At 35.0% G+C, this 21,654-nt stretch overlaps 1 protein-coding gene across 6 annotated transcripts in view; it reads right to left on the bottom strand.

The window, feature by feature from the left end:
• Nucleotides 1-20,880, bottom strand: part of MAP7D2 (MAP7 domain containing 2) — a 69,491-nt gene extending 48,611 nt beyond the window's left edge. For all 6 annotated transcript variants that reach the window (XM_031959511.1, XM_031959513.1, XM_031959514.1 and 3 more), the window contains exons 1-2: nucleotides 20,805-20,880; nucleotides 18,369-18,532 (exon numbers count right to left, since the gene is read on the bottom strand). In XM_031959511.1, coding sequence (XP_031815371.1) covers nucleotides 18,369-18,532; nucleotides 20,805-20,880 — 240 coding nt within the window. The remainder of the gene's footprint in view (nucleotides 1-18,368; nucleotides 18,533-20,804) is intronic.
• Nucleotides 20,881-21,654: the final 774 nt, after the last annotated feature.

Genomic DNA, 21,654 nt, shown 5'->3' with positions numbered 1-21,654 from the left:
TAATACAGAAATAGTTTAAGTGATTGCATATGCATAGGCTATATATGATTGCTTACTGTGGGGAGAAGGTGGAAGTATAAGGAAAGAAGGGAAGAAGGGAAGGAAAGATACAATTTGGAACTCAAAATTAAAAAAAAAAAGTTAAAAATTGTTTTAATAGATTGTTGGAGGGGATGCGGGAAAACTGGGACATTGATGCATTGTTGGTGGAGTTGTGAACGGGTCCAACCATTTTGGAGAGTAGTTTCGAACTATGCTCAAAAAGTTATCAAACTGTGCATACCCTTTGATCCAGCAGTGTTACTACTGGCCTTATATCCCAAAGAGATTATAAAGAAGGGAAAGGGACCTTTATGTGCACGAATGTTTATGGCAGCCCTTTTGTAGTGGCTAGAAACTGGAAACTGAATGGATGTCCATCAGTTGGAGAATGGCTGAATAAATTGTGGTATATGAAAATTATGGAATATTACTGTTCTGTAAGAAATGACCAACAGGATGATTTCAGAAAGACCTGGAGAGACTTACACGAACTGATGCTGAGTGAAATGAGCAGGACCAGGAGATCATTATATACTTCAACAACAATACTAGATGATGACCAGTTCTGATGGATCAGGCCATCCTCAGCAACGAGATCAACCAAATCATTTCTAATGGAGCAGTAATGAACTGAGCTAGCTATGCCCAGAAAAATAACTCTGGGAGATGACTAAAAACCATTACATTAAATTCCCAATCCCTATATTTATGCACACATGCATTTTTGATTTCCTTCACAAGCTAATTGTACAATAATTCAGAGTCTGATTCTTTTTGTACAGCAAAATAATGTTTTAGTCATGTATACTTATTGTGTATCTAAGTTATATTTTAATATATTTAACATCTACTGGTCATCCTGCCATCTAGGGAGGGTGGGGGTAAGAGGTGAAAAATTGGAACAAGAGGTTTGGCAATTGTTAATGCTGTAAAGTTACCCATGTATAAATCCTGTAAATAAAAGGCTATTAAATTAAAAAAAATAATAATAATGGAGCAACAGAAAAAAATTGTTTTAATATGTAATTGGGGGAAAAATTTATAGAAAAAATAAAATCACATATTAACATTTTAAAGAGAGAATAGGGCAGAAGACTGTTCCATCCAGAGTTATGCCAGCAAATGTTTAATAACCAGTTCTCCAAAAAGTAAGTATTTTAAAATTTAATTTGTATTACCAACATTTTCTCCAGAACTTTTTAAATTCTAGAAAATCAGCAGAACAATAAATCAAGTGCTGAGTTGCAAATAAGAAAACTGAGACTAGGGTCACCCAGCTAGTAAGAGTCTGAGGCCAAATTTGAACTTAGGTGGTAGTCTTTTTTTTTAATAATAGATTTTTATTTTCAAAACATCATTCATCCTTGCAAAACTTTGTGTTCCATTTTTTTCTCCCTTCCTTCTTCTCCACTTCTTCCCCTAAACAGCAAGCAATCCAATATATGTTAAACATGTGCAATTCTTCTAAACATATTTCCACATTTATCATGTTGCACAAGAAAAATCAGATCAAAAAGAGGGGAAAAAAAAAAGCAAGCAAACAACAACAAAAAGAGTGAGAATGATATGTTGTGATCCATTCTCAGTTCCCACAATCCTCTCTCTGGGTGTAGATGACTCTCTTCATCACAAGATCACTGGAATTGTCCTCAATCATTTCATTGTTAAACAGAACCGCGTCCATGAGAATTGATCATCACATAATCTTCTTGTTACTGTGTACAATGATCTCCTGGTTCTAGTCACTTCTCTTTGCATCAGTTCATTTAAGTCTCTCTAGGCAGAATTCAGGTCTTGATTCTAACTACTGACTCTCCTAAGTGTTCTGAGATATAATTATTCCATCCTTGCTTTCTTCCCTTTACAGTCTTACTCCTATATTGAATTAGCTGAACAAAGCATTGCACACTTTCCTAGGGTTCCTTGCTTTCTTCTCCTCCCAATATTCACATTTTGTTAATCCTCAAACCTCTTGGGTTATTTAAAAAATTTTTTTATTAAAATTAAGTTAAATTAATTTTTATAAAAAATTTATTAAAGCTTTTTATTTTCAAAACATATGCATGGATAATTTTTCAACACTGACCCCTGCAAAATCTTGTGTTCCAAATCACCCCCTCCTTTCTCCCTACACTTTCCCCTAGATGGCAAGTACTCCAATTTTAACATATATGTTAAAAATATATATATGTTAAATCCAATAGATGTATACATATTTATAAACCTCTTGGATTATTCCCACATCTGCTATTCTCCGGAACCGTTGAATACTATTAACGTAAATAAAACAATTAATGCAGAACTGGTCCCAGCACAAATCCATTTATCTAACCTCAAGTCGTTCCTGACTGCTAATGAAGCAATCCTTTTATCCATCTGATAGTCTCATCCTGCTTCTGGTCTCTCTTCAGTTGATCCTTCATATAGGTACCAAAATAATTTTCTGGTCTGACTGCCTCACTCCCCTAAACAAAGAAAACAAGTTTCTTAAAATGGCATTTAAAGTCCCTGACTCTGGATCCAACCTACATCTATTTATTTCATATTCATCTGTTTTTTTGTGGTGCTTGTTCCTGAATTAAAGAGAATCACTAATTGTTTCATAAATTTCTCATGTCTGGAATACATGACTTGGTCCTCATCTTTGCCACTTGGGTGCCTCATTTTTCTAGTCTTGCAGCACAGATTTGTATGTATCCTTGATTAATTTCCTAAACCAGAAATTCTTACATCTTTTTTATCTCATAGATCCCCTCTTCCCTCACAACCTTAGGAAAAAAACAATGATCACTAGGAATTGTCATGAGTTTAACTAAGAATGAGCCTTTGACAAAGCTTCTAGACTGATGGTATTAAAAAAAAATACTGAAGATAAAGTCATATCAGGATTTTATATCAAAGGAAATTTTCTTACAAAAATTCTCACAATTTTCATAGATATCTGTGTGAGGTAAATATCAGTACTACTATGTGTGAGGTAAATATCAATACTATATCAGTATCAGTACTATATCTATTTGGGATAACTATCCCAAAAAATGGTGTTGAACATTTTTATTTCTGAAAACCAAGTTAGATTTTCGATGTGACCATTTATGCCCTTGGAAACTGGCAAAAGCCATGTTCTCTCCTCAGAATTCTATTTTAAAATTAATAAATATACATAGGATTGCAAAGGAAACTAATTATATTGTGTAGTTATCAAAATAATTTTAAAAAAATGTTTATCTGAGGTAAGAAAATATTTCATTATGTCCAAAGAATAAAAATGATGTATACTGTTCGGTGTATGCCCCAAAGAAATAAAAAAAAAAAGGAGAAAGACTACATGCACAAAAATTTTATAGCAGTTCATTTTGTGATAGTGAAGAACTAGAAATTGAGGAGAGGCCCATCAAATGGGGAATGGCTGAAAAAGTTGTGGTGATGTGATTGCTATGGAATATTATTGTGATATATGAAATGATGAGGGGATGGTCTCAGAAAAATCTGGAAACATCTTTATGAACTGATATTAAGTTATTATAAACAGGAGAACAGTGTACACAGTAGCAGTGGATGTTATTACAAAGATCAATTGTGAAAGACCTTAGTTACTCGGATCAATACAATAATCTGAGACATTTCTGAGGAACTCATGATGAAAGAATGCTCTAAATGCACCTCTAAAAAAAGAATTCAGATTGAAGCTTTATTTTTTCACTTAATTTTTCTTTTTCTTTTTTCCAACATGGCTAATAAAGAAACATGTTTTGCAACATTTCACATATATAATTGATACCATGTTGCTTATCTTGTTAATGGGTTGGGGAGAGGCAGGCAGGCAGGAGAAAAGTGGAACTAAAATTTTTTTAAATCAATTAAAAAAATAAATAATTTTTTAAAAAGATCTATACCAGTGATCATTCTTTCCTCAAATATTCAAATACTCTACACTTCTATATTTTTCCTTGCCACATTCCCCTTCTCCACAGTTTTTTATCCTCTATTATGTTTATCTGTGTACATGTTTTCTCCCCCAATAAGATATAAATTCAATGAAGGCAAAAAACTTAGTCTCACTCTATAGCCTAGTATAGCCATAGTGAGAAGTAAATTAATTCTTAATTATTGTCTTGCTATATCTCTTATGTATCAATTCTCAGCTATTTTTGTCCTACTCTTTTCAGGACAGGAGTGGGGTGCCTGTTCTTGTTGCCTCATCTAACCCAAGGGGCAACCCTATCCTATCCCCTTCCCTTGTTTTTGCACTAACTGGACAGCTAAGACCTGGCTCCCACCTCATACTGGCTGTGTGATGATGATCAAAAATGGGTATTCTTGTTCTTAAAGAAAGATAGCATCCTTTGTAGTCTAAACATGGACCTTCCATATCTCTCTATCCAATCCTGATGGGCTCCTGTGCCCCAACTGCTTTGGAATACTCTTTGACTCGTATTAGATAACTACTTGTCCACCTATCCATGTGTACTGGTGTTTGTAATTTTACAGTCTATATATCTACATCATCTTGTAATTTTTTTCAAGGTTAATAAGCAGGCAAAACTGTCTGTTCCCCTGGAAACATATGGACTTATTTTTGAATACCTGTATACCAACACATTCTGGGAATAGGGGTGACAAGTTTTTCAGGGGTAGATTTAAAAATAAAATGTCTTGCGAATACAGATTTGATGAAGATTAATTCCCATTTCTGTTCTTTCATTATCTTTGATGTCAATTTACTCCCATCTGTTCTCGTACTGTCTTAAGATCATGAGTTTCTAGAGGACATATATATATCCATGTAATCCTCTTTGTTTAACCATTCAATCAAAAGGCTTCTACTATGTGTCCAGTTTGATTGAAAATTATCCCAAATGCCTTTCCAAGCAGGTAGCAGTTTCCTCATGACATCTTACTAACCTAACCCAGTGAACTGGGTTAGGTATTGGAGGCATTAAGACAAAAAATAGTCCCTGTCCACAAGAAGTTTATATTCTATATATCTATTATAGAAAAAACTTATATACACATAAATGCTAAAATAATTGAATTCAAAAGAATTTTAATAAGCCCTACTATGTACAGAGTGCTGTGCTAAACCCTGAGGAAGATTATTTAGACAGGATCCAATATATCCCCACATGGAATTTATAGTCTGGTAGGTGAATAAGGACGTTTAGTTGGCAAAGTGATTAGAGAGCCAGGTCCAGGGTCAGGAAAACTCATCTTCCTGAGTTCAAATCTGACCTCAGACTCCTATTAGCTGTGTGATCCTGGTCAAGGCACTTAACCCTATTTGCCTCAGTTTCCTCATCTGTCCAATGTGATGGAGAATGAAATGGCAACCCACTACAGTACCTTACGAAGAAATTTCAATTGGGGTCACAAAAAGTTGGACACAATAGAATAAGGGGGATTAAGATATTAACAGAAGTCTTATATAATTATATATTCTATATTTATATTTTATTAAGTATTATGTAATTATATGTTTTATATATATATAAGTGCATCTAATACACAATATTGATATGGAAAATGTATTAAAGTAACATAAAACAAATCTAAGAGGCAAGAAATTTACTGATTGATGGGAGGGAGGGAAGAATGACTTAATTTTGAGTAGAACAAGGAGAGACATTCTAGGCACAAAAAACAGTGTCTACAAATGGAATACTTGGGAGACAGAGTAATCCAGGCTGGCTGGAAAACTGGCTGGAGAACAGAATGGAGGAGAATAATATGAGATAAGGGTGATACATGTAATTAGGCCCTTAAAATAAATGCTTTTTGATAATGATGAGATGATAAGCCAGTGCCTGTTAGCATAGTGACAGAATCATGTAGTTCCTTAATACACAGATGGATAAATACAATTAAGAGGCCCAGGCTGGGCACAGAATCAGCATGGAGCCTTGTATGCCCATGACCCACTAACCTCAGGTTTTTTTCCCTTAAAAAAGGCCAGTTCTTCTCTAGGAATATAGCAATATGCAGTGGAAAGAAGTTTTGCAGGGGATTTGGATTCAGATCCCATCTTTGACACTCCCTGCATGACCTTGGGCAAAGCCCTTACATCTCAGTTTCCTTTTTAGAGAGAGCCATTTACATTCAGAGAGAGGGCTTTTGTGGGAACTGAGTGTGGATCACAACATAACATTTTGTTGTTGTTTGCTTGCATTTTTTTCCTTTCTGATCTAATTTTTCTTGTGCAACATGATAATTGTAGAAATATGTGTAGAAAAATTGCACATGTTTAACCTATATTGGATTATTTGCCCTCTAGGGGAAGAGATAGGGGAAGGGAGGGAAAAAATTTGGAACACAAGGTTTTGCAAGGGAGGGGAAAGGGAGGCAGGTAATCTTGCACAGTCCTCCCTCACTTAAATCCAATTTTACACCAAAGAGGTCAGAAGCCCCTTTCCACAACAGCTTCATGGAACCCTCCCCTCCAACCACCTGAGCATAGAAGTAGCTCACCACATTGTGCTGTGAACTTTTTCTGGCCTACCTTGCCAACACTACGACAAATGAGGTTAGTGAAATGTTGAGAGGACCCTGCTAGAAGAGGAACTCTTTCCATCCTCAAGCAGGACACAGGCCCACTATAGCTTTGAAAAGACCATCCTCAACTTTCAGGTCTCCAGACCTCTTATAGCTAAATAGAGAATATATCCAAAAAAGGGCAGTGACAGAAAGACCCATATACTACCAAATACTCGTGGTGATGGTGGTTGTCCTTCGGTGTAAATTGGATTTAAGTGAAGGAGGACTGTGCAAGATCACCTGCCTCCCTTTCCCCTCCAGAGCCATCAGAGTCCAGTGGCCAGATATAGGTCAGGATGACTGGGGATAGCCCTGAATAAAATGAGACTTTGGGCTTTTAAAAATTAGGTCTTTAACTGGTCTCAGTTTGACTGAGGCTGTCGTTGTTCAGTGATTAAGGCTAAAAGCAACTGAGACAAAAGAATCTCCTCTTTCACCTAGTCTAGGAAAAAACCCTGAATAAATCTGACTCTCTGCAGTTCCAGCCAAAGCAGAAATGACTGCTATTTATATTCAATCTGAGTCAACTGGGACCCAAACAATAACCAAATGGGGCTTGGCCAACAATTGGCTAATTAGAATCAGACTGATTTTGGTTTAAGGTCTGATCCGTAAGAAAGAAATCTAGCCACTAAATATCTTTTTTAGTGGCAAAACAAAATGGCACCCATCAATTAAGGAATGGCTAAACAAATTATGACATTTAAATATAATGGAATAATGAAAATGAGGAATTTAGAGAAACAGGAAAATTTGTGTGAACAAATGCAAAATGAAGAAAGTAGAATTAGAGAGCCAATATACATATTTAATATAATAATGGAAATAAAAGCAATAATAATAGGTATCAGAAGTCAAGATTAAGTGCAACAACTAGACCTGATTCCAGGATGTAGATTAGGTAATCTTCCCTATTTTTCATAGAAAAGTAAGGAACTATGGATACAGAATGTTTGTATACACTGTCAAATATGGACTCAACATCAAGGTACTTCTTGTTAACTGTTTTTTCTTTCCAACAGGAAGGGATCTCAAAGATGGGAAAGTTGTAGTTCAAAGATTCTTAACCTGAGCACCTTTAATTTGTTTTTACAATATTTTGATAACTATTTCAATATAATTAAGCTTCCTTTGTGACCATATGTCTTTTGTTTTATGCATTTGAAAATATTCTGAGAAAGGCTGGCCAGAAAATCACACAAGAAAAGTTAAGAACCCCTGTTATAGACAATGAAAAAGAAGAATAAAATGTTAAATAGAAATTGCTTGAGAACCATTGGTATAAAAATTAACAAATTTCAATAAAAATATCAAAATGGATGCCATGAGGCAAGATTTCCAAAACTTGCTCCAGAATGTGAAGGACTTGGTGTGGCTTGAGGGGAGAACAGATGCACCTATCAGATTAACTGGGGCTTTGAGGAGGCGGCACAGTTAATATACTTTAAGGACTGGAGTCAGTTCAAATCTGGCCCCAGAAACTTATTATACTGATTCTGGGCAAGTCATATAACCCTGTTTACCTCAGCTGTCTCTTCTGTAAAATGAGTTGAAGAAGGAAATGGCACTAGTATGGGATCACAAAGAATTGGATATCACTTAAAAGACTGAACAACAAAAACAAAATCAGATTAAGTAATTATCACAATAATGTAAATACAATCCAAAAGGATTTAAATGTTTGAAAGCCAAATGGAGAGATGTGATTCAGGTGATTGCTGTTTGCAAAAACTCTCTCCCCACCATCAAAAGCAAAAGGTACAAAAAAAGAGTATAAATCAAGGGACCCAAAATTCATATGAATGAATGAGAGAAAAAATAATTTGAAAGGTAGAGAACTGAAGAGCTGGAAGTAACTACAACTAAAGGCAACTAAAGAGAGAGCTGGGTACCTCAACCTGCACAGCCACTGGCAGCATTACCAGAGGCCCTAAGGAGGCAATGCTGTATCTTTCCATTCTACTCAATTGAAAAAAAAATGAGACAAGGTCCAAATATGGGAAGGGTTAACTTGCCAGCAGAATGCAGAAAATACTTCAGATACATACCTATCTCTCCAGGGATTCTGGGAATGGGAACTGGTGGCTCAGAGGGACAGGTGCTTAATTTTGGTTGCTATGCAACCAGAAAAGCCATGTTCTCAAGCTCCCCTCTTCAGGCAGTAAGAGGAAGAGGTGAAAACACTTCACAGGCTTCTGTTTTATTTGTATTTGTACTTACAAATTGTCAAGCAAGCTCACCTTTCTCTACCTTTGTGAAAGAGAGAGAGTTGAGAACAAATCACAAGTGCATAGAAACTCAGGAATGTCATGAACCTCAGAGACTATACAGTCCCAACCAAGAATCCTATCAATATTCCCAACAATATTTTTTTAAAAATACCTTTTTATTTTCAAAATACATGCAGATAGCTTTCACCATTCATCCTTGCAAAACCTTGTGTTTCACAATTTTCTCCCTACTTTCCCTCCACTCCCTCCCCTAGACAATAAATAATTTAATATATATTAAACATGTGCAATTCTTCTATACATATTTCCATAATTACCATGCTGCACACATACACACACACACAAAATCACATCAAAAAGGAAAAAATGAAGGAAAAAACCAAGTAAACAACCAGGAAAAAGAGTGAAAATACTACATTGTGATCCACATTCAGTCCCCACAGTCCCCTTTCTGCATGCAGATGGCTTTCTCCATCAAAAGTCTATTGTAATTGGCCTGAATCACTTCAGTGTTGAAAAGAGCCAAGACTATCACAATTAATCATCACATAATCTTTTTGTTGCCATATATAACGATCTCTTGGTTCTACTCACTTCACTCAGCATCAGTTCATGTAAGTTTCTTCAGGCTTTTTCTGAAATCATCCTGCTGATCATTTCTTATAGAACAATAATATTCTATAACACTCATATACCTCAATCTATTCAGCCATTCACCAAATTATGGGCATCCATTCAATTTCCAGTTCTTGCCACTACAAAAAGAGCTGCCACAAACATTTTTGCACAGATGGGTCCTAGGATATTCATTGCACATTTTGATAGCCCTTTGGGCATAGTTCCAAATTGCTCTCCAGAATGATTGTATCAGTTCATAACTCCAGCAACAATGTATATTAATATGTCCCAGTTTTCCCACATCCTCTCCAACATTTATCATTATCTTTTGCTGTCATCTTACCCAATCTCAGGTATATACTCAAGAGCTGTCTTAATTTGCATTTTCTGATTTAAGCATTAAGTGATTTAAGCATTTTTTCATACGATTAGAAATTATTTTAATTTGTCTAAAAATTGTCTGTTCACATCCTTTGACTATTTATCAATTGGAGAATGGCTTGTTTTCTTATACATTTGAGTCAATTCTCTATATATTTTAGAAATCAGGCCTAGAATGCTTAGATGTAAAGATTTCTTCCCAGTTTTCTGCTTCCCTTTCTAATATTGTCTGCATTGGTTTTGTTTGTACAAATTTTTAAAAATTTAATATAATCAAAATTATCCATTTTGCATTATCCATTTTGCATCTAGTTCTTTGATCATAAATTCCTTCCTTTTCCACAGATCAATTAAACTTCCTTTGTTCTTCTAATTTGCTTATAGTATCACTCTTTACATCTAAATCATGAACCCATTTCAACATTATCTTGTATGTAGGTGTTTGGTATTAGTCAATGCCTAATTTCTGCCATACTACTTTCCAATTTTTCCAACAATTTTTGTGAAATAGTGAATTCTTATCCCAGAAGCTAGGGATTTAGGGTTTATCAAACACCAGATTCCTATGGTCATTGACTACTGTGTCTTGTGACTCTAACCTATTCCACTGATCAACTACTCCATTTTTTAGCCAATACCAAATGATTTTGATGACTCCTGCTTTATAATATAGTTTTAGATCTGATACAGCTAGGTTACCCTTCATTTGCATTTTTTCATTGAAATTCTTGACCTTTTGTTCTTCCAGATCAACTTTGTTATTATTTTTCTAGCTTTATAAAGTAATTTCTTGACAGTTGGTATGGCACTGAATAAGTAGATTAATTTAGGTAAAACTGTCATTTTTATTGTATTAGCTCGACCTACTCATGAGCACTTTATTCATATTCTTCCAATTGTTTCGATCTGATTTATTTGGCCAACAATATTCTCATAATGCTTGAAGACAGTCGATGAGAACAGTCCACAGCCTACAAAGCACATCTATTCTATTCTATCTCTGGATAGTTCTAATTCTAAGTTTTTCTTTAGTACAAACCTACATTTAACTCTCTATAATGTCTAACCTACCACTTCTAACAGGTGGCCTGGTACAGTGGAAAGAGCACTAGGCTTGGCTGTGTCAAGTTCAAATTCTGCCTCAGACACTAAACTAAGTCTTTGTCCCAATCTCTAATCAATTATAAAATAAGGATACTAATAGCACTTCTGTGACAAGAAGATTATGAAGATCAAATGAGACAATAGTTGCAAAGCATTTACAATGGTACCTTGCACATTTTCAGTCATTTTTCAGCCATATCCAAATTTTCATGACTTAATCTGGTATTTTCTTAGTAATTTTTATAGATAAAGCAAGTGAAGTAAACAGAGTTAAGTTACTTGTTCAGAGTTACACAGCTAATAAGCTTCTGAGGCCAGATTAAAACTCAAAAACATGAGATTCCCCAAGTCCAGACCAGGTACTCTATCCACTTACCACCTGCCCTTGCCTGGCATATAGTAGGTATTTTAATGGAAAGGAAGGAAGCATTTATTAAGAACTTATTATGTATTAGGCATTCGTTCATTACAATTATTTCATTTGAACCCTGGAAGATAAGTGATATAATTATCTCCATTTTACAAATGAAAAAACTAAAGCAAACAGAAGTAAAATCATTTGCCCAGAGTCACATAACACATAGTTTTTTCCTTCCTGCATTCAACCTTTCAACACTTCCCCTTCTCCACCAATAATGCTAGTTTTAAATAGACTTTTCTTCTCCGGGGCAAGAATTACTATTCCACTTGTTTACAGCATTGATAAAGTGTAATGTTGTTCACTTCTCTTCCTCTGCATACATTCAAGTAATTTACACAAAAACTCAAATGTGATTTCTAAACTGCTACTGCATCCAGTGTTGGCTACATTAAAAACAAAACGAAACACAATAGCTTCTTCTTTTCAAAATATATGCAAAGATAGTTTTCAACATTCATACTTGAAAAATTTTGTGTTCCAAATTTTTCCTCCTCCCCCCATAACAGCAAATAATCCAATATATGTTAAACATGTGCAATTCTTCTATACATATTTTCACAACTATCATGCTGCACAAGAAAAATCAGATCCAAAAAGGAAAAAAATGAGAAAAAGGCAAGCAAACAACAGAAAAGGTGAAAATACTATGTTGTGATCCCCTTTCTGGGTGCAGATGGCTCTCTCCATCACAAGACCATTGGAACTGGCCTGAATCACCCTGTTGTTGAAAAGACCCACATCCATCAGAACTGATCATTGTATAATCTTGTTGCGGTATACAATGTTGTCTTGCTTCTACCCACTTCTCTTAGCATCAGTTCATATAAATCTCTCCAGGCCTCTTTGAAATTATCCTGCTGATCATTTTTTAATAGAACAATAATATTCTGTTATATTCATATACTATAACTTATTCAGCTATTCCCCAATTGATGAACATCCACTCAGTTTCCAATTCCTTTGGCTAAAAATTTGAGTATTTGGGTAAAAAAACAAAACAAAAACTCTTTCTCTTGTGATACAGTTAGTCAACCTTAGCCATAGTGGCTCCAGAAGCCTCTGGTTGCATGAGCTTCATCTCCTGGGAAGATGCTTCCTGGCAAATCCCTGACCAGTCCCTGATATTCTACACAGTTTAATGATGATGGGATTTTAGACCTTCTTCCCATTTTTTTTGGATGCTCAAATTCTTCCTTCTCAGAAGGCTGACTGATATTGTCATTGATTACTCCATGATATTTGTCATGGATCTTTGGGCTTTTTCCTTACCAATTTTGCCTTAAGAGTTTCTTTTAATAATGAAAGGATAAGAATCAAGTGAGCTCTTGGAAGACACATCAATCTGCTTCACAATTTTAGCTTCCTATTTCTTGGCTTCCTAGACCCTATGTTCAGTGTCTTCTTTGCCTTTTTTGGTTAATACTGATGAAGTAATTCTCCTTACCTATGATCTTCTCCAAAGGCAATATATAGAAAATGTCATTTCAATCTAAGGAACAGTCTGGAGAGCAGGGAGGATACCTGTGAGCTCAAAATTGCTAAGTAAATGCTAAGTATTCTCTCATCTTCAACAACCTTTTTAAACATGCCAGGATAGTTAGTAAAGTGATGAAGATCTATATCTGCTTAGTGGGCAGGTAGTATTTCATTTGATTATTACTATCCTAACTCAATCAGTACTATTTCCGTAATATTGAGGGAAAAGGAGTAATATGCAATAGTTGCAAGTATTGAACACTCTCAGATTTCTCTTCAGACAAAATGGCAGCTTCAAACAAGCCTTATCAGGATTGATATTTTTGTTTAGCTTTTTGCCACTCAAGAAATCCAGAAGGAATTTTTGGGAGGCACATGGAATAAGCCACCAAAACAATGTTAGCCTCCAGTTCAGGGTTTTGTTCTCCAGGGGAATTTGAGAATGAGGTTAAATTCAGAATCTTTTTAAAGCAGGGTAGATACACTACAGTCCAGGTCAAATCTGTCTTTCCCTTGCTTTTGTTTGGTCTCCGGTTTTTACATTTTAAAAACCATTCTTAGCTGGGATCTGGTTTTCCATGGCATCCAGTATGTTAATGAATCAGTCAAATTAACAAGCCTTTATTAAATATCTACTATTGTGCCAGGCTCTCAGGATTCGAAGAACAAACAAAAAACAGCTTAGGTCTAATGGGAGAGATGACATGCAAACAATTATGTATAATTAAAATTTTTTGTTTTTATTGTTATTTTCAGTCATATATAACTTGTTGTGACCTCCATTTGGAGATTTCTTAGCAAAGATCCTGGAATGGTTTCTAATTTCCCTCTCCAGCTTATTTACAAAAGAGGAAATTGAGACAAATATAGTCAAGTGACTTGCCCAGGGTCACACAGTTAGAAAGTGACTCCAGGCCTGGCACTCTATGCACAATGGGACCATCTAGCCACCTAAACAAATTATATACAAGATTAATCTCAAAGGGCTTAAAGAAAACTGGAAAAGAATTCTAGCAGAAGAATAGATTTTAATTGAAGCTTAAAAAAAGCCAGGAAAGAGATGAGGAGGGAAGTTCCAAGCACGATGGACAGTGAAAATGCTGGGAATTTTAGGGAATGTTGTGTCTTATGTGAGGAACAGCAAGGAGATCAATGCCCTGGATTGTAGAGTACTTAGTGTGGAAGAATAAGAAATTAAAACGACTTTAAAGCCAGGAAGGGTCCAGGTTAAAAAGCCAAACACAAAGGATTTTATCTTTAAATCAGGAAATGACAGGGCAACAATGGAGTTTATTAAGGGGAATTTAGTCAGAACTGTGTTTTAAGAAGATCAATCTGATATCTGGGGGTGGGGGGGAAGCACTATAATGGAGTGGGACAAGCTATTGTAACATTTCAAATGTGAGGTGATAAGGGCCTATACCAACATGGTTGCAGTCTTGTATTTCATTCTTAAAAAGAACCAAGATAGCATTACTATGTCAGAGGGAATACAAATGAGGGATTTTCTGAAAACAGAAATGACAGGACTTGATAACTGATGGTTTATGGGGGTAAGTATTTAAGAATGCGCCCAAGTTATCAGCCCAGGTAACTGGGAGAATATTGGTTCACTCAATAATTATAGTAAAAATAGGAAGTATGAGTGGAAGAAATAATAAATTCAGTTTTAGACATATCCAAGTTTAAGATATCTACAAGACATCCTGTTAAAGATATCTAATAGGTAGTTGGGATTCAGGATTGGAGACCGAGAAAGGTAAGGGCCGAAAAAAGTGAGCACCATCTAAATGGATATCCCACATCCCCAGATGTGGACTTGATTTCAAAGAATCCTTCAATGGTGAGGACTGTAAACACTGAAACGGGTGACCTACCTGGTCAAAGATCAATACATTATTTTCATTACCAATCTTTTTTTTCCAATCAATAAGCAACAGCAGCAGCAGTTGGCTCACTGGTGATTTGGACCAGACATGGTTCCCTTAATTTTGGAGGACTTGAAAGTCACTGAATTAAAGTGGTACTGTGACCACAGAGTTCCTAATGTTCCTAATATAAACTTTAGCTCTTTTATATGTGTCAAGTCCAGAGAAGAGATTTCTTTTAGAAAGCTTTTGGTGTCCCTTTTATACAACACTTAGGCTTGCCTACATCATTCATTGTCACAAAAGGCCAGTGCTTCGTTCTGCATCAAAAGCTGTTCTGTTGTGGTTCACTGCAATTTGATTCTTTGCACTATCACTGATGAAATGTTCTGTTTTGGTGAAAGTGATGTAATTTGGGGGATCTTGTTTCTTTTACCCAAATCTTCTTTTCTTTATGTTAAATACTCATTTTATGGCATGACGTCCAGCAAAGGAGGCAGCTGAATGGTAAAATGGATAGAGCATAGGACTTGGGGTCAGGACTCTCTGACCCCAGTCAGACTTTCTCAAATGAGTGACCTTGGCAAATCATTTACTTTGTTGTGCCTTAGCTTCCTCATTTATAAAATAAGGATAATAATTGTATATACCTCTCAAAGTTGTGGTAGATTAAATGAATTAACATGTGAAGCACAATCAAATCTTAAAGCACTATATGCTTATTTTGTTACTATTAGTCAATGTTTTTCCTAAAATGTGATGGCCGATTTGTATACTTTCAGATGAAATCTGGGCAGGGCAGAGTACCATAAGAGAGAAATTTTTTTTTATCAGAATACTTAAGAAAATCTGGGCAGGGCAGAGTACAGTGATAAGAAGATTTTTTAATCAAAATACTTAAGAAAATTCATTAGAAGCTACTAAATCTTTCAAAATGCAACTAAAGCAAGAATGATTCTTGATTGTTTTATATATATATATATATAATATAAACACACACAAAAAGCCACAAACAAAAAGCTACTCAGAAATCAGACTCCAATGGGCAATATCCCCAGAGAGTATATATAATGCTGCATTAGCATCTTGGAAATCTAATGTGACTTTACAGTATCCCTTCTTAAAAGAAGCATCGACTATATTCTCTTTTTTGTTCACCAGGAGTATGTGGAGCCTGGAAAACAAATATCAAAATGCATGAATGCTTTAAATCGGGGCTTCTTAAACTTTTTTCCACTTGGGGTCTCTTTCACTTGAGAAATTTAATTTAATTTACATGACTCTAAGTATATGCAGCTTTATAAAACAATTACATATTACTGATAATAAATCATATTTATTTTGAAACAATTCTTGGGTTACATATAATTTATCATTTTTATTAAAGATAAAAGCAAATTTGCATACTTAATGAGATAGATGTGTTTGCTTATTTTTACATAAAGAAGTAATATTTGAGGCAACTATTTGGGGCAGTGGTTAGAGCATCAGCCCTGAAGTCAGGAGGACCTGAGTTCAAATATGGCCTGGGCAATTGCGAAGAAGAAAGAAGGAAGAAGGAAGAAGAAGAAATATTTGATACTGCAGGACCTTTTACTATTATCAAACTTTTCGAGACCCCAATCCTGACCCACAGTCCAGTAACATGTAGCATCACTAGGGAGTCAGTCCATGACGACATCATCTCTCAGGCTTAGTGAAATCTACCAGGATCTTCAGAGAACATCCCTTTTCTACAGGGCAGGGACTTGGGAAGGGACCAGGAAAACTCCCAGAACCAGAAAGACTTGCTGTTTAGTCATGTTCCACTCTCATGACTTCATGGGATTTCTTGACAGAGGTACTGGAGTGGTTTGCTATTCCTTTTCCAGTTTTTTGTTTAGATGAGGAAATTAAGTAATTTGCTTAGGGTTACACTGAGAGTAAATGACTGAACTCATGATGATGAATTTTCCTGATTTCTTTCTTGGTGCTTTATTCTCTTAAATGTCTAGCAGAAGTCTAATGTTTTTGACACTCTGATCACCCTGCTTCACCAAAGGAAGGGCATAGAGAAAGAAGAAGAAGAAGAAAGAAGAAGAAGAAAGAAGAAAGAAGAAAGAAGAAAGAAGAAGAAAGCAAATTGCTGGTATTTCCCAGAAACTTATATTCTAATGGGAAATTTTTATATTTTAATGGGAATTCTGTTTATTTTTATCTAAGTCTTGCATTGTTATCCATTTTCCCATAAAGAAGTTCCTTAGTACCCATCTATCTTCCAAGTAAAGAAGAGAGACTTAGTCCAAAGCATCATCACTAAACTATTAACCCAGGTTAATTTCTTAGAAAGAATTTGAGATTTTCCAATTGTCCAAAGTCATTGTTTCTAGATATGCTATATTCTTGTGTTTTGTTGTAGTATTATTTTAAAGAAAAGGCAAGATGAGACTGTTAAAGCTACATTCAGAGATCTTAAATACTATTGAATTCAGGGTGGTTTCTTTGGCATGCTATGAAGCTCACTATCATACATTATTCACACTAAAAGATGACGACTCATTATGCATTATGCATAAAGATTATCGCCCAACATAAGCCTATGAGTACATTCTTCCCATGCTCTTGTTAAATAAATATACAGTTTAAATAAGCTTTTTAAATATATATTCAAACTTCATTAATAGAGGATTTTTTCTAACAGGACCCTTTGTTACCAAACTGAAAATATAAAATCATTCCCATAAATTTTTAAAAAACAGGTTTTTAAATAGGGGGATAGAGAATGATGAGATAAAGTATTATGATAAAATGTAAGTATACACAATTTCAAATGCAGATTTAAGAAGAAAATTCCATTTTTTTCAGCTCCTATTCAATGTCATAAAGCAATCTATTAATTATGAAGTCCTGTCACAGACATTCCATCTCAGGACTATTTGACATTTTCATTTACTGTCCCTCACACTGGGAATCTTCTCTTTGTCTTTATCCCCTAATTTCCTACGCTTTCTTCAAGTCCCATCTTCTCTAAGAAACCTTTTCCAGGTTCCCTTAATACTACTACTTTCCCTTTAAAATTACCTCCAATTTCTTCTTACATTATTTCCTCAATAGTCTTTTATTTTCCCAAATACATGTAAAAATAGTATTCAACATTCATTTTTGTAAGACTTTGTGTTTCAATTTTTCTCCCTCCTTTCCTTACCCCTCGCCCCAAAACAAGTAATCTATAAGTTAAACATATATAAAATCCTTTAAACATATTTCCATCTTTGTCTTGTTGTGCATGAAACACCAGTCCAAAAAGAAAAAACAAACAAAAAGCAGACAAACAAAAAAAGGTGAAAATACTATGCTCTGATCCACTTTCAGTTTCCATAATTTTCTCTCCAGATACGGATAGCATTTTCCATCCCAAATCTATTTTACTCTTACATTTCTTATTTGTACTTAGTTATTTGTTATTATCTCCCCCCATTAGACTGTAAGCTCTTTGTATCTCCAATTCCTTAGCACAGTGCTTGGCAAAGAGAAGCACTAGATAAATGCTTTTTTGACTTATCTATCCCTCCACTATCTACACAGGAAACATGGAAGACATAAGACAGCCAAGGAATTCTAGTTACAAGATGAAAGAATTAGAAGTAGGAAGTCAAGTATGGTTCCGTCTTCAGTAAGTTAGAAGCCTTCCCCCTGAGTCTTTCCAGTGAATCTTACCTCTTCTTCCCTGAGCTTTTGTTTTCTCTTCTCTTCAACAGCAGCCCTCTTCTGGTCTTCTCTCTGCCTTTGTTCCTCCAACTTTTTCCATCGCTCTTCAATTTGTTTTTCATATTGGAGTTTAGCTCTTCTTTCTTTCTCTAGGATCTGCTGTTCTCTGGCAGCTTAGAAGAAACACCAACAAAATCATTACCAGCAGCAAAAAAACAAAAAACAAATAAGGTATTCACCATAATACTTGTAACAAGTATAAAAATAACCAAAATAGCCTGAGATCTCACTAGAATCCAAACAAAGGCAAGGACAAAGACATGTGCAATATAGTCCACAGCACTGAATCAGAATACCAGAATGTAGAAAGAGAAAGAAAGGACTGATATTTTCTTGATTCAGTAACCAAATGATTCACTTTCTCCCCAATTCATTTAATATTCTCTTTATTGCATTTTTCACTCTATGTCCTTTCTTTCATGTATTTCCATTTCTGATTTACTCTTTTTGGTCTCCTGCCCTCATCTTGAAAATGTCAACATCTATGTATAAATGATTTCCAAAATACTTCTAATCATCAAGTTCTACTCCATCAAAAAAGGAGAACCAATTTTCCCCCCAGAGAGCTTCAAAGTAACAACAACAAAAAAATGACATGTATAAAAAGTCACTTTAACTTAGGTTAATTTAAGGGGAGAAGACTATGAATGGCCTGCCCCACTTGAAATATTAGGAACAGTGAATATAAAAATTATAAATAAAAAACTTCAAACCTATGCTTCAGTAATATTCCTTTAAAAGTCATAGCTGGTTAGGGGAAAGTATGCAAAGTGAACAGGGGAGAAATTAGAGTAAAACAAAGTTTTATTAGGTAAGGAAATGAAGGCTAGATAGGTTAAAGGATATATTTATAGTGGTGAGCAGAACCATGTGATCTATTAGGATTATTGACCCTAGACACTTTTAAAGTTGTATTACCTTTTTTTTGCAACTATAGGCCTCTGTAGGAATATTTCCTAGTGGTAATTCTTCTATGGATGTGAGGAAATTAAATTCCACAGTAAAAGTCCTCTACCTCTATCCTAATTTATTTGAGTTTGTGCCATAAAATGGTATAGCTATACTCTGAACTTCATATACTCTGAACAAAATTCCATACTCTCAGTCTTTCCTAATAATAATCTAAACTTTCAAATCCAAACTTACTCTTCTTTCAGACTACATTGCCTCTTTTTCTCCAGAACTTAAGAAATCTGACTGTGATCTCAGAAGTTTTCAAATCATTCTAAGTACAAGCAGTAGACTGCCTTTCCCTCATCCTCATACATGGGGTGCATAAGCACATTTCAATGCACTCTCCCCTCCTTTTTATTAGGACTATCTTTTCTTACTGACTATGATACTTTTACTTCTTAGTGTCTTCCATATATAAGAGAAACTTGAAGATCTGGACTCTACCCCATTCACTCCACCCTACCTCCAACTGCTTTTCATTTAAGAAAGATTTGTTTAGTTGAATTGAATTTTTCCAGGTCTTAAACATATGCCATAGTAAAGAAGGAAACATTCAATCCCACTACAGATTCATTTTCTTCTGTTCCACTGAGCCCTATGTCCCCGGAATGCTATTTCTCTCTTAGACTTACTACAAGACAACATATTTTAAATTTTGGATTCTCTTTCTTCTTCTTCATAAATTTCTTCAAGAAATGTTTGAAAATAAGTAGTACCTGCCATATAATTTCTTTCTTTCTTAATGGGGGAGGAAAAAAGATGGAAAGAATGGACAAATTTTCATTGATTAAAAAAGAAAGGAAGGAAGGAAAAAAGAAGAAAATATCTGGTCCAAGCCTCCTTTGTCAAGCTTCCCCTTAGGGACCATCTGTGATTCTCCATAGTGAAACATTTCTGTCTTTCTTTATAGGGATGTGAACAGAATGTGCCAAGAATGTCCAAACAAAGCCGAATATATCTCAAAACAAAACAAACTTTGTATTTTGGATCATGTTTTTAAAGACTGTATTTTTAAAGTAAAATTTATTTATTAATGAAATATTGCTGTACATTTCTGTACTCTCCACTCTCTGCTGACGAGTTTTCTTCAGTACCAATCCATTCATTTATTCAGCAGATATTATCCTTTCTACCAATCATGTCCTTGTTGCTGATTTCTCCCTCTTTTGGCTCTTTGCCTTTTGCCTTTTGACACATAGCTTCTATTTCCTCCCCAAAAATATCTCTGGACTCCTATTCTCCATAATAGGAATAATACATGATATCACTTAATAAGATTTAAAAACAGGTAAAAAGAAAAAAAAATGCTCCTGGCTCCATAGAAATTCATCTCTAAGATCATACCTTAGGGCTCCCTTTGATTCTTTCCATTTCCCATCTAGGCTTAGTGTCTCTTTTCCATCCAGCCTAAATAACCAACATATAACTTACCAAGTGATTTCTCTCGTTCCTCTCTTCTTTCCTTGGCTAATCTTTGTCTTTCATTGGTTTTTAAAAATCCATCCATACCTAGAAGATATAATACAAAATACAATGAGACAACCCAAAAGGTCATTTCACACGACTCATTCCCTGAAAAACTTGGAATGGCAATTACAACAATGAAACTTCACCTCACACATGGTGACACACAAATACTAGGGAATTTTAAAGTCATTATAAAATTCCTACTTTATGTTAAGGTGAGACAAAAAAAAATTTTTTTAAAAAAGAGGAAAAATAAGTTTTAAAGCATATCACTGCAGGGAAATAAAAATTAAGGCATGAACCCAAATAAATGCAGGATGGGGGTAATTTATACTTAATGTGTAAAGGAAGAGAAAATGTCTCAACCAAACAAATTTCAGAGAAACTGTGGGGACCACTACCTACTACTCATAGGAAAACTCAAGGAGTCTGGACATTTTCACCATTTCCAAAGTACTTAATGTCAAAGTAACAAGCACTTTAAAGATAAATCAATGCTGAGTGTATAGAAAAACAGAAGTAGCTTCAATGGTTTTTATAGTGCCATAAAAGCTCTGGAGATTGACATACCCTTAAAACAATTACTAAGAAAGTTTACATCCAATGATTGACTTAGTGTCTACTAATGAATCACTTATGTATGGGCTGTTGACAAATGTTGGGTGGCCTTCAGCACAAAAGAATTATAGGATTCCATCCGAAGCACTTGGAGCATCTGGAATTATTATGGAGTGAGTATTTTCTTGGAAAAAGGAGAAGGCTAGTGCTATTCCAGGAACAGTTTAATAAGAACAACTTCATTAAATACACATGA

Source organism: Sarcophilus harrisii, chromosome 3, assembly GCF_902635505.1.
Source record: "Sarcophilus harrisii chromosome 3, mSarHar1.11, whole genome shotgun sequence".
Lineage (NCBI taxonomy): Eukaryota > Metazoa > Chordata > Mammalia > Dasyuromorphia > Dasyuridae > Sarcophilus > Sarcophilus harrisii.
Note: the sequence above shows the minus strand (reverse complement) of the source record. Positions and strands in the feature narration are given on the sequence as shown.